At 28.5% G+C, this 14332-nt stretch overlaps 1 protein-coding gene across 2 annotated transcripts; it reads left to right on the forward strand.

Annotated features, from left to right (window-relative positions):
• Positions 1-11689: 11689 nt before the first annotated feature.
• On the forward strand, positions 11690-14332 carry LOC137808239 (uncharacterized). 2 transcript variants are annotated; one of them, XM_068609261.2, is made up of 3 exons: positions 11690-12295; positions 13406-13588; positions 13671-14332. In XM_068609261.2, exons 2-3 carry the CDS (start codon positions 13508-13510, stop codon positions 14214-14216), a joined length of 627 nt encoding a protein of 208 aa, XP_068465362.1. In that variant the 5' UTR covers positions 11690-12295; positions 13406-13507; the 3' UTR covers positions 14217-14332. The 2 variants fall into 2 exon arrangements, with proteins under 2 accessions (XP_068465362.1, XP_090155802.1); XM_090299676.1 differs by lacking the exon at positions 11690-12295 and having other exon boundaries at positions 12334-13588.

Genomic DNA, 14332 nt, shown 5'->3' on the forward strand with positions numbered 1-14332 from the left:
AAAAACAGCGTTTATAATAAATTTGTTAATTTTTATTATAATTATTTTAAAGTAACTGTAACAATAATTTATAATTAAATAATATTAGTTTAAATTACAATTTTTATATATTGTCAATGCATATAATAATATTAAATTGGTAACGTATAAAGGCACTCACACCAGCAACGGTTATATTTAAGAAGAAGAAGACAAGTTCAAAAACAAAAACAAGAAGTTATCTGTTATTTTATTACATCAAAGAGAAAAGACAACTATTTTAAGCCAAAAATGAAAATTAATATACTTTTAAAATTATTGTATTGTTTTATATATATTTGATACCTGGCATGAGAAGGACTTATTAAACAAATCTGTATTAATGCTATAAGTTCAACCAAGACTGTTATTTTATTAAGAAAAAAATTGCTAATTCAATATATATAAAGAAAATGTGAAATACTATATTTACAAGCTTAAGTCAATAATATAAAAAAAAAACCTGTTATATAACGAGCTTAAGTCAATAATATAAAAAAACCTGTTATATAACGGGCTTAAGTCAATAAGTAATATATTGTTTTATAATTATAAAATTATTAGTAATGAGATGAGTTTACAATAATGGATTATTTTTTATATATAATAATAGTAATAGTAAATTATTATTTAATTAAAATACTATAATTTATTAAATTTTATTCTCTAAATTATGTGTGCTAATTTATAACATATATATAAAGTTACATCGATATGTTAACATAATAATAAAATGCATTGAAGTACATATTTTGAATATGTGAAAAATTATAGAACACTATTTTTCATAAGATTAAATTATCGCACTAATGTAGAAAAAAATATTTACAACAAGTTTATTATATTAATTTTTGAATAACAACACTTCAATGAAATGCGATTATATTTTTGTATAAATAAAAAAAACTACATATTATATTTAGTTGTTAGGTTAACTTGTGTATTCAGAACAATAAAATTATGAAATAAAAACCAATTTTTAAAGATCAAAATAATTAGTTGCAATAGTAACTAAATTATAGATCATTTTAGAAACTAAAAAAAATAGTTTATATTATTGTTAAATAGTTTATAAATTGGTATCTAATTAGCAACCATGATTTTAACTACCAATTATTTAGTTTCTAAATTTGGTCTCTAAAACTTTGGTTGCTAATTAAATACCAATTTAGAAACTATTTAACAATAATATAAACTAATTTAGAAACCAAAATTTTGTTTAGTTTCTAAAATGGTATCTAATTTATTTACTATTGCAACTAATTATTTTGGTCTTTAAAAATTGGTTTTTATTTCATGATTTTCTTGTAGTGAGTGTTATATATCTTATATCATGTATATATTACATCAATTTATCCTATAATATTGAAATAGTATTTACATAATTAATTTTGTAGTTAGTATTTTAGAACTTCAAATTTTAGAAATTAATCGATCACACTACAATGAAATAGAAATTAATTTTAAACACAAAAAATATTTAATTGTTATAGTAACTAAATTAGAAACTATTTTAGATACTAAATTTTTTTTATTTTTAAATGAGTTTTTATTATTGTTAAATAGTTTTTAAATTTGTATCTAATTAGCTACCAAAGTTTTAATTACCAATTATTTAGATTCTAAATTTAGTAGCAATTTAAAAATTATTTAACAATAATAAAAATTAATTTAAAAACTATTTTTTTAATTTTGAAAATAATTTTAAATTTAGTCACTATAACAATTAATTATTATTTTTATTTAAAATTAGTTTATATTTTCTTCCTTAAGTTATGGGAAAAAACTATATCCATATCTGCATTACTAATAGGATATGAGTTGACTGGAAACCCTAAATAATACCTACAGAATAATATTTCCTACTGAACAACGATTTTTAAAATTAAAATTGCTTAAAATGAATTATATGTTAAAATGTATTAATTCAATGGTTTAGTCATTTTAAAAATATGAAATATGTTTATATTGCAAATATTTAAAAAATTGTTTTATTACTGACAAAACTAAAAGAAATATTAGACTTAATCACAAATAAATTTAAGTTGTTAAACTCTTTGGACAAGTCTTTAAAATAACAATTTAGATGGAAACGAAAAAATATATTTAGTTGGGTTGATTAGACTGTGAAAAATACTGTAAATTTCAAATTTGATTTATTGTTCTGAATAAAGATATAAATAAAAAGAAGTATGTTTAAAAGGAAGCAGAAATAATTTACAGGTTCTTGTATCTCTGATTTAGTCTTCATGCTCACACATCTACATCGCTGTCAAAGAGATAAATCTAGTATTTTGAAGTCAATACTAATTATTTAGTTTTGGCCTATTATGAGAAAACCAATTTCTTATATATATATATAGTGGACAAAAATGTATCAATTATGAACGAAAACGAAGGACAAAAAGTGTATCAACTTTGCCAGCTATGATCTTATTAAACTGCACTCTTTTACTTGTCCTCTTGATGTTGACAAAACCAATAATTAAACGTTATCATTTATTCTAAACTAAATTATCATATACCTGCCCTCAAATTAAAACAAACGCAAGAACCTATTCCTACTTCTTTAAACCTTTATTTGTATTTTTAAGAATGGTTTACTTGAATTTTAAAAGTATATCATTTTTCAAATAATCACTCCTGCTTAAATTAATCTAAACAAAATACCTTCCCTTATAATGTAATTAAAAGAGGTTAAATATATGAAATATTTATAATATATTTTTTTTATCAATAAAAAATAAATGAGTTAATTAGAGAATTTAAAGAATGTTGAAAGTCGTAGCAAACAAAAAAAATTTAATGTGTATGTAAGAGAAAGCAAACAAGTTAGTAGGTTTTTAATTTGAGTAACTTTGTTTGCTTAAAATTGTATTTTGAACTCATAATTGTCTTTTCCTACTCTTATTTTCTTCTAACCATTTAATACCAGTCTTGTTTTCTAACCCCCTCTTCTAATCTAACTTTGAATAATTCAAATTTTGACTACTTTTTTTAACTTTAAACTTAAGTTTCTTCTTTTAAGTATACACTTTAGAGACCCATCGGAGCTTAGAAATTACAGGCATAGCTTTCATTCATTACTTATATTTATCTGTAGGCCTGTGTTTATTTTTATTTTTAATTTTTTGTTTGAGTTTCACCTTTCTTTTATTAGAAATTTGATTTAATTGTGATTTAATAATTTGACTAATGTCTGATTTTCGCCTGCATTTTTTGGAAAACTCGGTTTATTCATTCTAATTTTAAAATTAATCATTCATTGATAATTAAACCTCTCGAATTGTCTTCCTTTTTCGTTTACTCGAAATCAATTAAATAAATTGCTGAAACTCACTCACACAGCATTAAATTTGATTAAAAAATCAATTGTGCCCTTCTCTAAATTCTAATTCTACCAAATTTCTCATCAAATTTTAATTTAAAATTAATTCTTACATGATATATTCTCTGTAAACCTCTAAAGATCTAGATATTAATCAAAAGAATCTAACAACTTGTGAAGTGGTGAATGTGGTTTGAATAATTTTCCAAGCCATAATAAAATAAATAAATCCAAAACTAGGTGTCCGTCACGTTCGTTTATTGAAGTGAGTTCTAAGTGCAGCTGTGTAAGAGAGAGTGATAGAGACACGACAATATCCATTTCGTAACTTCCCTTGTTTTCGGTAGTGCAGTGAATGGTCCATTTTATGTTTTGGATTTCTGTTTTAAACCCAACACTTTTATGGCCACGTGGAAAATCATAATGGGCCTCTTAGTTTTCTGCATGCTCATCCATGGGCTGCTCTTAACTTCCATTAATAACATTTGGGAAATATAGATGAAAATGACATTTTAATTATTATATTTTCTATTTTCATTTGTGTGGGAGTGGATCATGGAATTTGTGTCCCTCATTTGCTGCTACTATTCATGTACCCATCGCAATACCCTTTTCGTTTTGTTTTAATAACTATGTATTGAATTCAGTACAAGGTTGAAATTGTTTTAATTTCTTAAAAAGTTTAATCATTACCACAACAGTGAAGATTTGGATAACAAATTTTGGAAGCATTACGTCATAAAGTAACAAAAAAAAATGCATACACAAACTTTACGAGTCTGTATAATAACTAAGTAACAGTATGATGTATCACTCACTGCACCAAATTTTACTTTTTATGGACAGTTTTTTCTTGACAATACACTAGTTGAGACTACTATATTGCTTGATAAAAAGTATTGATGACTAATAAGTGATTTCAAGGATTCAAGACCAATCATTAGAAAAAAATTATTTGTATACCCACAATTATTATAGTTGCCGGTAATTATTTAGCTGATTATAAATTTTTAATATTTTATAACTTTTCTTCTTTTAAAATATTTTGTTAGTATCTACGGATTTAGTAACATTTACTCATTAATATTTACTAAATTATAATAAAATAATATTTATGAGAGATAAAATATTAACAAGGTCTCCAAATGTTAACTTGGATCATCATTGTTAACTTATTTTCTTCAAACTTCCTGAGTTAGCTTTGGTTCATGTTCACCCGTATTCTATCAGTTCCAATTTCCTGAGTTAGCTCTTAAAGGAAGGCATGCAATGATTTCGGTTTCTTCCATCTTTGTTTCTATGAGTTTTTTTGCTTTTACTCGTTTTAAATTACTGTGACTATTCCTACTATATACATTATAAATGTAGGATTGACTGTAGTATGAATTTTAATGCAGAGTAGAAATGATTTCACATTTAAACATTTTAGTATAAATAAATTGTCTATAATTTGACATTAATAGTGAAGTTTCTAACAAATTAGTAAAGATCTTAGTCGGATCAGGTAGGTATAAAGTGAAATTGTTTTTTATGAACAGGGTTTAACTATGATTTATATAATTATCACAAATATCTTAGTCCAGGAAGAAGAAAAATCATTATTTTGTCTTTTAGAGCTAATTAAGTTGATTCTAATACATCATGTGAAAAAATAATGAAAGAGAAGTTAAAAAAAGCTCGAGATATACTTCAACCATTTTAAAACCTATCAATCCCAAGGTAATCTCAAAATTTGTTCTGTAATTGTAGTGGTGGATGCTTGAAAACTTGGTGACACATCTTCTTATGCATGTACTTGTAGTAGTAGGTGTAATTGAATTCACTGAACTAAGATAAGACTGAAGAGGTAAAGTTGGTGCACTTGTTAGTCCCATTGGGTATTGGTGGTGCCATAACATGTGTACGGAAACTTCTTAAAGAGCAAAATTTCTTGAAGTTGATGCACTTGGTTCCATTTATGAATGAAGGAAAAATAGTTTCCACTACCTAAAGTTTGGTTATTGGTTAAGGCTTCATTTGGTTTACATTGTGTTTTTTTTTCTTCAAGTACTCCTTATCTCAAACTACAACTCTTGCACCGGTTGTTAATTGTGTCTTTTTATGCAACTTTTTTCATATTATGTACATTAATTTGCAACCAATATGGCAATTATTATAGAAAACACAAACTGAGAGGACAGATTGAGTTCTATACTTCAAAAATAGATAGAATGGTACATTTTAATTTTTTCAGATTTGTTAATAATGAACCCTTTTAGAGTTGAAATGAATAATTTGAAATAAAGTTAATTATTAACCTGATTTTGGAGGGTGGGGGTGGAGTGAGGTGTGATGGTGAGTGAAATAGATTTAAGGTCCATTCATATGGTGGGTTTTTTCACGTACAACATCAATCGAAGACTTGCATGACTTATTCATCTCTGGTCTTGGTAACGCAATGAAACGTGTGTTCATTGATTAAAGTTGAACATGGTGGGGCGCAATTATGCTATCTTTAACCAATTTAGATTCTCTGTGTTCATATCATCATACAACACTCCATCATAATGCAACAAAGACGATAATACATGTGGGGCTAACAAAACCAATGAGAATGAAGGAGTTGGGTACTAGCTAATTGAGAAGAAGTTGAAGTTAAAAGAGCAAATGTCCAAATATATGTAAATCCTCCTTTTTCTTTCTATTGGGATCTCAAAAATCTTAGCCAAGCTTTCTTCAATTCAGATACGACACATTTCCCTCACTTTCCACACTCATCAGGATCATCCTAAATTCAGCAATTTTCTTGACTTCCTTTTCTATATGTTGGTCAAATCATGATGTTATTTTGCTGTTCCAACATAAAGGATTGCTCCTTTGGATCCACTCTATTAATTTTAGTGAGAGACTAATCAGTATAATAACTCTCTTTTTTAATCACTAAAAAACAATAAATAATAAATATGGATCATTAATCCAACTTTTATGAAAAAAATAAATAAATAAGTACTTCATATCCCACTGTAAACCACTCTAAACAATCAATCATTCTAAAACTTCTCACCAAATTAATCCTTATGTTAATTGTTAAGGAAGAATAACAAAATCAAATCTCAACTCTCTTTTTCACCCAATTCTCTCTCATCTTTAATCAATAATCGTTTCGCTTATTAGATAAAAAATAAATGAATGTTCAGATATCTTTTAAAAATATTGATTTCAATATTTAAGATACATAAAGATATTTAAATATAAATTTTAATTCAATGACACAAGCTATATTGTTATACTTAAATATAAATTAGTCTCACATTTCTTCGATGCGTGGATATTTATATTTTTTTAAATTGATTTCAATCACTGATAAGGAGATTGATTTATCAGTGATAAAAAAAAGGTTTTAACATGTTTTATTTGGAAAAAAATACTAAATTTTTCTCTCTCTTTTCCTTTATTTGTTAAGACTTAACTTTTTTTAAGATAAATATTTGAGAAACAAATTGGTTAACAAAATTTATAACTTAAGGAAAGAAATAGAAACAAGTATGAGATTATAGAGAGAAAAATAGAGATTTTTTTTTTAGAGATGCATACAATTTTTTATATTAATATAAAATTATGTATATAATCTATGTTATTGGAACTTTAATAGTGATTTTTTGGAAAAAAAATATATGATGTGATAAAAATAAATGATATAATATTTGGTATGACTTATATTAGTGTAATTGAAATTATACTTCTGTAACTTACTAAATGTTACAGTAATTTTACATATAAAATAGATTCCTTCAATGTAATCATTAAATTATAATTTTATATAATTGTAATTATTTATGCTATTTTTTTGTTAAAATTAAACAATAATAATATATTCTGAAAATTATGTATTACCATTAAATAGTATGATACTTGTGATTGTTAAAATCACAAATTTGTGTGAATAAAAAGGTTACTTGACAAAGTAGAGAGTATATTTGCTTAGATGTAAGATAAGGTTGAAGGAAAATAAGTAAGGAGCAGTAAAAATAGGTTAAAGGTGTATTACCTTAGTGGCCTTCTCTGTTTACATTTTCTTTCTATTTTATTTAGTTTATATAAAATTACTTAAATAACGGTATTTCCACCTCTTTCAGATATCATTTTTTACTAGTTCTGTTTTATTCACTTATCCCTTTCACTTTCATCGTACTCGCGGTTTCATCACACCACTTCTCCTTTTATTTATTATATATTTTTAAAATAAATTAAAATATTTCTATTAATTTCTAAATAAACGTCATTACATGTGTCTAGGGTTAATATCTAAGGCTTAGAATTTCAGGTTTGGAGTATTTAATATACTTAGCATACCTAGATTAAAATTACATAATAATAATTGTTTTTTAAAAGGGTATGAGCTAGGTATCTACACGTTGAACAGTTAAATCTCCTCATTTGATGCTCTTGTCCTTATTTTTTTTATCGGAAGAATACCTATAAAAAGTTATTCGACTTTTAATTAAGTAAATGGGTTCGATATTCAAATACAATAAATATTGTAATAATAACATATATTTATCTTGTTGTGGAGTCTATTTACAATATTTGATTTGTCCTTTCACTATTGGACCTTGTTTAAGGCATGTGTTACCACTAGTACAATTATTACCTATTTTTGTTCGATTTAATTAACGTTAATATATAATTTAGTAAATATGTCTAAACTTATGTCGTTTGGTATCGGATACCGATATCTACAGGAAACATTCAATCTAACGATATAATAATAATTTTAAGTTTTAAAAAAAATAGTAAAATGTATAAAATACCACACTTTATAGAATTTATTTATTGTTAATAAAAAAAATAGTAAAGTGAGACTACAAGTAATATCTAGATATGGTGAAACGAAATTAAGTGCAGTGAAGCAGGAGGAGTAAAATAATAATTATGTGAAGAGAAAGAAAAAATTATTTAAATAATTTCATTAAATGTGCATATAGTAGTTGGAGCGGTGTGAATAGCAAAAACTCATACAATTTGTCAGTGGATTGACAAAATCATTATAAAATAAAAACTCCGAAAACTTTTAATATTTTTTGTTAGTTTATTTTTTAATTAAAAAATAAATGTTTTCCAAAGAGATATATTAGTTACCTTTAGATTTTGCAAACAAGGTTTCAAAAAATTCTTATGCTAGAGGAAACATGTGCTAAAAATGAAGGCAGATGTACAAATCCAAGTGTATGTAAATATGTGAGACAGCGAGTCCTGTCCAACCTTGTTGTGGGGAGTGTGTGGATCTTGGTGGTTTAGAGAGATTTGATGTCATAGGATTAGAGTCATCTTCAATGTTAGTGTAATGGATCATTCTGAAATCTTCTCTTTGGCTTAATTGAAGGTTTGATCTTGAATTACTTATAAAGTTTTCTCTGCTTACTTCTCTTTCTCCGACTGGTGTTTGCTCCCTTATCTTGTTTGAATTCGATTTAAGTTGTCTGTTTCTGTTTTAGGTAGGCATAACTTTATCTTTTATTGAGCAATTTGGATGGGTGGTGTATTGTCTGACGGTGAAGTTAGGTTATGTTTTATACTTTGGTGATCCTTGTTTTGTTTGTGTGGAGTGTTGAACCTCTTGGTTTCTATAGTCACATGTTGGTTTAGTGTTTTGGTTTCTTTTAGTGCTTTTGTTTCTTTTGTTAAGTGTTGGATTTCCTTCCTTGGGTGGAGTGGGTTGATAGGAGTGATACACTTTGTTTTCATATTTTGTATAAAGATTAGACTATCCTTAGAATGATTCTATTTATTAATTATTTTTTCTGATAAAAAAAAAAGTACTGTAGAACTGTTTGAACAAAATTTCAAGAGCTTAATGGTTGCAATCATATACCAAGCATATTTAAGCGACATGTGAGTAGAGTCTGTAAAATTTTGAAGGGCTACAAAGAAAGAAACAACATATACATGGTGCTTTGATGTGAGGCTACAACACAAGGAAATAAAATCTAACAATAAGGAACCCGTAGTTCTATGCAACACCTATAAATAAGGAGAAGTTTCCAATTGAATCATTGTAATAAGTCAATTGGGTTCTTCTCTACATATGGGGCAATATAGGAGATCAGATAACGGTCCATTTGTGATTCATAGAGATTTTTTGTGGGGGTGAATTTGTGTTGGGAGATTATTGTGGGGTGAAGACTATAATCCCACTTATCTAGTTTTTTCTTCTTTTTATTCTGAATAAGTTTTTTTTTTTTTTTTTTTAAGGATTGTTAAGTAATTTATTTTATATAAAGTATTTTTGCTGATAAAAAATATTATTTTTTAAATTTCAAAATCAATCTATTTTAAAGATAGAGTAAAGAGAAAACACTAAAAGTTTTATTGAGACATCTGTATTCTAATTAGCAAAAGGGGAAGTATGACAAACAATTATTATTTTATGGAAACCATTTATTGACAGTGAACGATGATCCAATCTAAGTTTTGAACATATTTCTAACTGGATAATAAAACTAATAAATCTATAAAGTATGGAGTGAGACTAACCATATAGAAAGTTTGATTCCACTCTCTAGAACAAATGCAATTTTATAATGAGGGTTAGTCTTCATTCAGCAACACTGTGATCCACAAAATAACAAAAAAAATTGCAATTGGGTTGAAGGAACAAATTTTGTTCTGTTTAGAGTGGAAACTAGAACTCAGGATATATACAAAGTATCTTATGAGATAGAATTCTTGGTTAGACTTTGACTTCAAATTTGGACAATGAGTTATGTGATCCCAAGTTATAAACAAATATTTTAACACGACGTAGAATTTGGGTTTACATTGTGAAATTTGATGGAAGTGTGTTAATGCTTATTTAGAGGCTGCAACTTTATTCCGTTTTCTTACTTTTTAGTGTTGTGTTTTATTTTTCTATTTCATTTTCTGCTTAGTAGTGTTTGTTAGGTGTTTTGATTTCTTTGAAAAACCATCTTATATTCTTTAAAGGTTAATTTTATACCATTTAATTATATTTTTGTTTAGGTATTATTACTAATATTACTAATTTAAACACAAAATACCCAAATAATGAAAAATAAGAGAAAAGGATTGAGTACAAAAACAAATATCTTAGGAAGATACTTTATAGAAAAAAAAAACTCTAATTCAAACTAAGAAAAACTCTGTCCATATTTACAAGTTTATCACTACTTAACTCATTACGAAGGTGTCATAATAAATCGTTACCGAATCTTGTCTTTCATTAGTAAAAGAAAAAGTGAGAATATTTTAAAAAAACCATTAAAATACACATGAATGAATATTAATGAAATAAAAGTTAACTTTGGTAACTAAATCCAAATAATAAAATAGGTTTCTATAAATTAAAAAAATGAAGAAGTACTAAACGTAATATATGTTAAAAAAATGTTTTAATAATTAAATAAGAGTTATCCTTATCTAAAGATGTTTTTATAGAACATTTGTGTTTGCGTAATTGAACATAATGAAATTTGAATATGTATTATTTGGGCATTCTGATTAGATGTAGTAAGAATATTTTGATAGTATAATAAGAATTGAGTGGATCTAAGAATTCCCATTTGATATATTTAATTTGTGTGGGTTGGTTGGTGTGATTGAATATGGAAATGAAGAATGAGGTATAAACTGAAAGGACCCACCACCCCATAAGAATTCACCTTGTAGCCCCGGCAACGCGTGCTTCCACTCCACGTCCATTTCCCTCCATCTTTTTTATTAATATATATTATTACTTCAACATAGGCCTCACAAGCATGTGTGTGGTCATCTTCAGAAGGACCAGGGTACACATGGATCAACGTTATTACATGGATTAGCGTACATATATACCCGTAACGTATGCACATCCATTTGTAAACAAAAATGTATAAAGTTAGCACAACCATGCATTGAATTAGCAAAACACATACCACCCACATGGCCACTTCACCTCTATAATCATTGCCACGGGTCTTCATGCTCATCAAAATACCATATTGCATCTATTTTTCGCATAGTACAGGTACGAAACATCCATAATTCATCCTTCACTCTTTGCTCGCCCCTTCAATGCCATATAACCAACAAAACCAATTAAGTAAGGGATAAACCCATGATTTTTTGTCCCCTTTGCTTTTTTTAATGACTCTAAACTTAACACCAATGCTTCGATTTGAGATCCTGAGGTCAGTTCCTAGCCTCGACAACTACCAGAGATACCCTTTCATCGTACGGTCAGGATCCAACTGTCGGCGGCACACAAGATGCCACCTTAAGCCCCTTCACAATCACATAGGCACGCTTCAATTATACAATATTAATGCTAACTTACATATACATACATTCATCATACATACATAATACTATAATGTTTGTTTTCAGACAACTATTTTATGATGAAGAAATTTTAGGTGCATGTGATTCACCTCAGCAGGCTATGCTGTTCTGTTCATGATTTGTCTTGAGCAAACCAATGCCTTGTGATCCTCAACAATTATATAGTTTTAAAATACTGCTAATAATACCTGTATTTCTTTATTTCTTCTCCTTTCTTTACTCTTTGTTTAATATATCTGCATTGCTGGACCTGTCTCAGGCATCTCCTCCACAAAACTTCAATCACATTGGTCAAGGCACTGGGATTTCTTTCGCATGCCTCTAACCTCATGCAATAGCACCTTGGTTTCCGTGTCCTCAAGAGAGAATCTTAAATTCCACAACAGTTCTGTTACATTGTAGTGTTCTATTTAATCCCCAACAGTATGCACTGACGACCCTGATGGGGAATGTGAGAGCAGGTTAGCAGAGTCTTCATCAAATTAACACAGGGTTGTGTCTTGTCGCTTAAGTTGGGTTGAAATTGAAAGGAAGAGTGTCTTTCTTTCTTTTCCTTCTGAGATCTCCTTCTGTTCTCTCGTCTTCTTGTTCCGAACATATTTTTGGTGCCCTCGGCTAATAAAATTCTAGCAGGTTAGAAGCTACAATATTCCATTTCTCATCATCTTTTGCGTTGGAAATTCAGTTATTTCTTTTCTGAACATGTGTTTTGTTATAGGAAGGAAGACTCTCAAAACCAAAATCAGTTCAGTATTTATGATAGGCATATTCTTGGTTAAGTTTACAAACTGATTTTTAAACTGTGGCATGCCCCTCTTCTTCCCTTTCTGCAAGCAAATTTTGTGCATATTCTGTTGTTATGTAATTTAGCTGTGGGACTTGGTTTGTATAACTTTAATGAGGGTGCTACGAAGTTTTTCTATTGTCGAGAATTGAAGATGATATATTAGTATGTGTTTAAATTTATAGTGTGTCAATAGTGAAATAATTTAATGTCAGATTGTGATATTATATTGTAGAGAACAAAACAAACAAATGTTGAATCCTGAAGAAATTGAGAGATGAGGAATATGCTTTGCATCTTGGCGGGCCAATGTGGAGAAGTATAGTACATTCTAAAAGATTACACAAACAAAAGCGTAGCCTAAATCATTCACGCCTTTAAATCTCTAGAGTAATAGGGATGGATGGATGTCTGCAGATAGTTTAACAAGGGAAAAAATTAATTATGACAAACAAAATTATGCCATGAATGAGAGAGAGAGAGAAACTAAGGAAGGAAAGTTCAAGGGTTAAAAAACAAGTAAATGGGCTTCCTTATGGCCCTGACTATAATGATATTGCTTCTTCAAGCATTCTTTTTAATCTAGGCATATGAAAAGAAGAGAAAATGTCTCCCTGGTCGTTAATTTAAATATTGCAATAATTGAAAGGATAACATGAATAATGACATCATGCGTGTGTATGTGTGAGAAGTTGTAATTATGGTAGGAAAATTCAACTGATAAAGATGTCGGGAGATATTTTTTTTGCTGGGGTTCAGTCGAATGTGGTCCAAAGTTTTGAAAGGAAGGGAACAGACAAATTATACTAAAAGGAAGTTGATGCTATCATTTTGTATTAGTGTCTCATGGCCACATTGTAACCATGCTTTTGATGAACTATTCTGTTTTCTATATAAAAGCTTTTCATCTATCAACTACATCACTTAAAGCTCATCAGTGATATATAACTTATATGAAGGCATATGAAGCTACAAGTCTAGTACAAATTTTCTACAAAGAAGACTTAACTGTGTAGCACTAGTTCAAAGTTCATTTTCTCAAGAAGCTAAGTAGACCACCGATGGAGAAGCTTGTGAGGTCCTGCGACAAAGAATACATGAGGATGGCAATGTTAAAACACGAAGAAACCTTCAAAGAGCAGGTACTTCTCTTTCTGTTCCTTCAGGATATCTTCTTCAATCATGAATCCTAGAGCCTTAAAATCCCGACAATGTTTTTAACAGGTATATGAACTACATCGTTTGTACCGAATTCAGAAGATACTGATGCAAAATATGGAAGCCAGAAGAGGTGTTGAAGTAAGCCAAGAAGAGTGGTACTTCAAGAATGCGATTAGTTTAACTCATAAAGGAGAACAAGAAAATCCTCAAATGAAATTTGACCTTGAACGGCCAGCAGAAGAGCACATTGCAGAATCAGAAGATGGGGTGCTAGAGGCCATAGATGAGACTGAGATTGAGCTAACATTAGGCCCCTCAAGTTACAACCGTAGGAAGAAAGTTGAGACACCACTAACATCAGATTCAGGACACAGCTTGTCTTCTTCTTCTAGTGGATCAAGCCGTGTAAACAAGACAAGATGTCATGGCAGTCATACCACAAGAGAAGAATCAAGTGGAAGCATAATTCGCCTTGTCCAGATGCCTGGTTCAACCCCAGGGTGCCAAAGTGGAATTAGAAACAGTTTTGATGTAGAAGAACAATTGAGACAAGAGAGATTAAAACAGTCACCTTGGCTTTTTCAAGTGTTGAATCTGAACATGACTTGAAAAGAAAAATCTATGGTCAATGTGATATATTTTATGTTTATGTTTTAAGAGTTGAGACTAACTTTGTGGATGATGTTTGTGTTGAATGTTCAGCCGAATTATTGAGAGTGGTAGGA

This window comes from Phaseolus vulgaris, chromosome 3 (assembly GCF_051622355.1).
Source record: "Phaseolus vulgaris cultivar YP4 chromosome 3, ASM5162235v1, whole genome shotgun sequence".
NCBI classification, from domain to species: Eukaryota; Viridiplantae; Streptophyta; class Magnoliopsida; order Fabales; family Fabaceae; genus Phaseolus; species Phaseolus vulgaris.

Coding starts and splice junctions, on each gene's coding strand:
- LOC137808239 (XM_068609261.2), top strand. CDS start 13,508: ATGGAGAAGCTTGTGAGGTCCTGCGACAAAGAATACATGAGGATGGCA. Junction 13,589..13,670: donor AAGAAACCTTCAAAGAGCAG/GTACTTCTCTTT, acceptor TGTTTTTAACAG/GTATATGAACTACATCGTTT.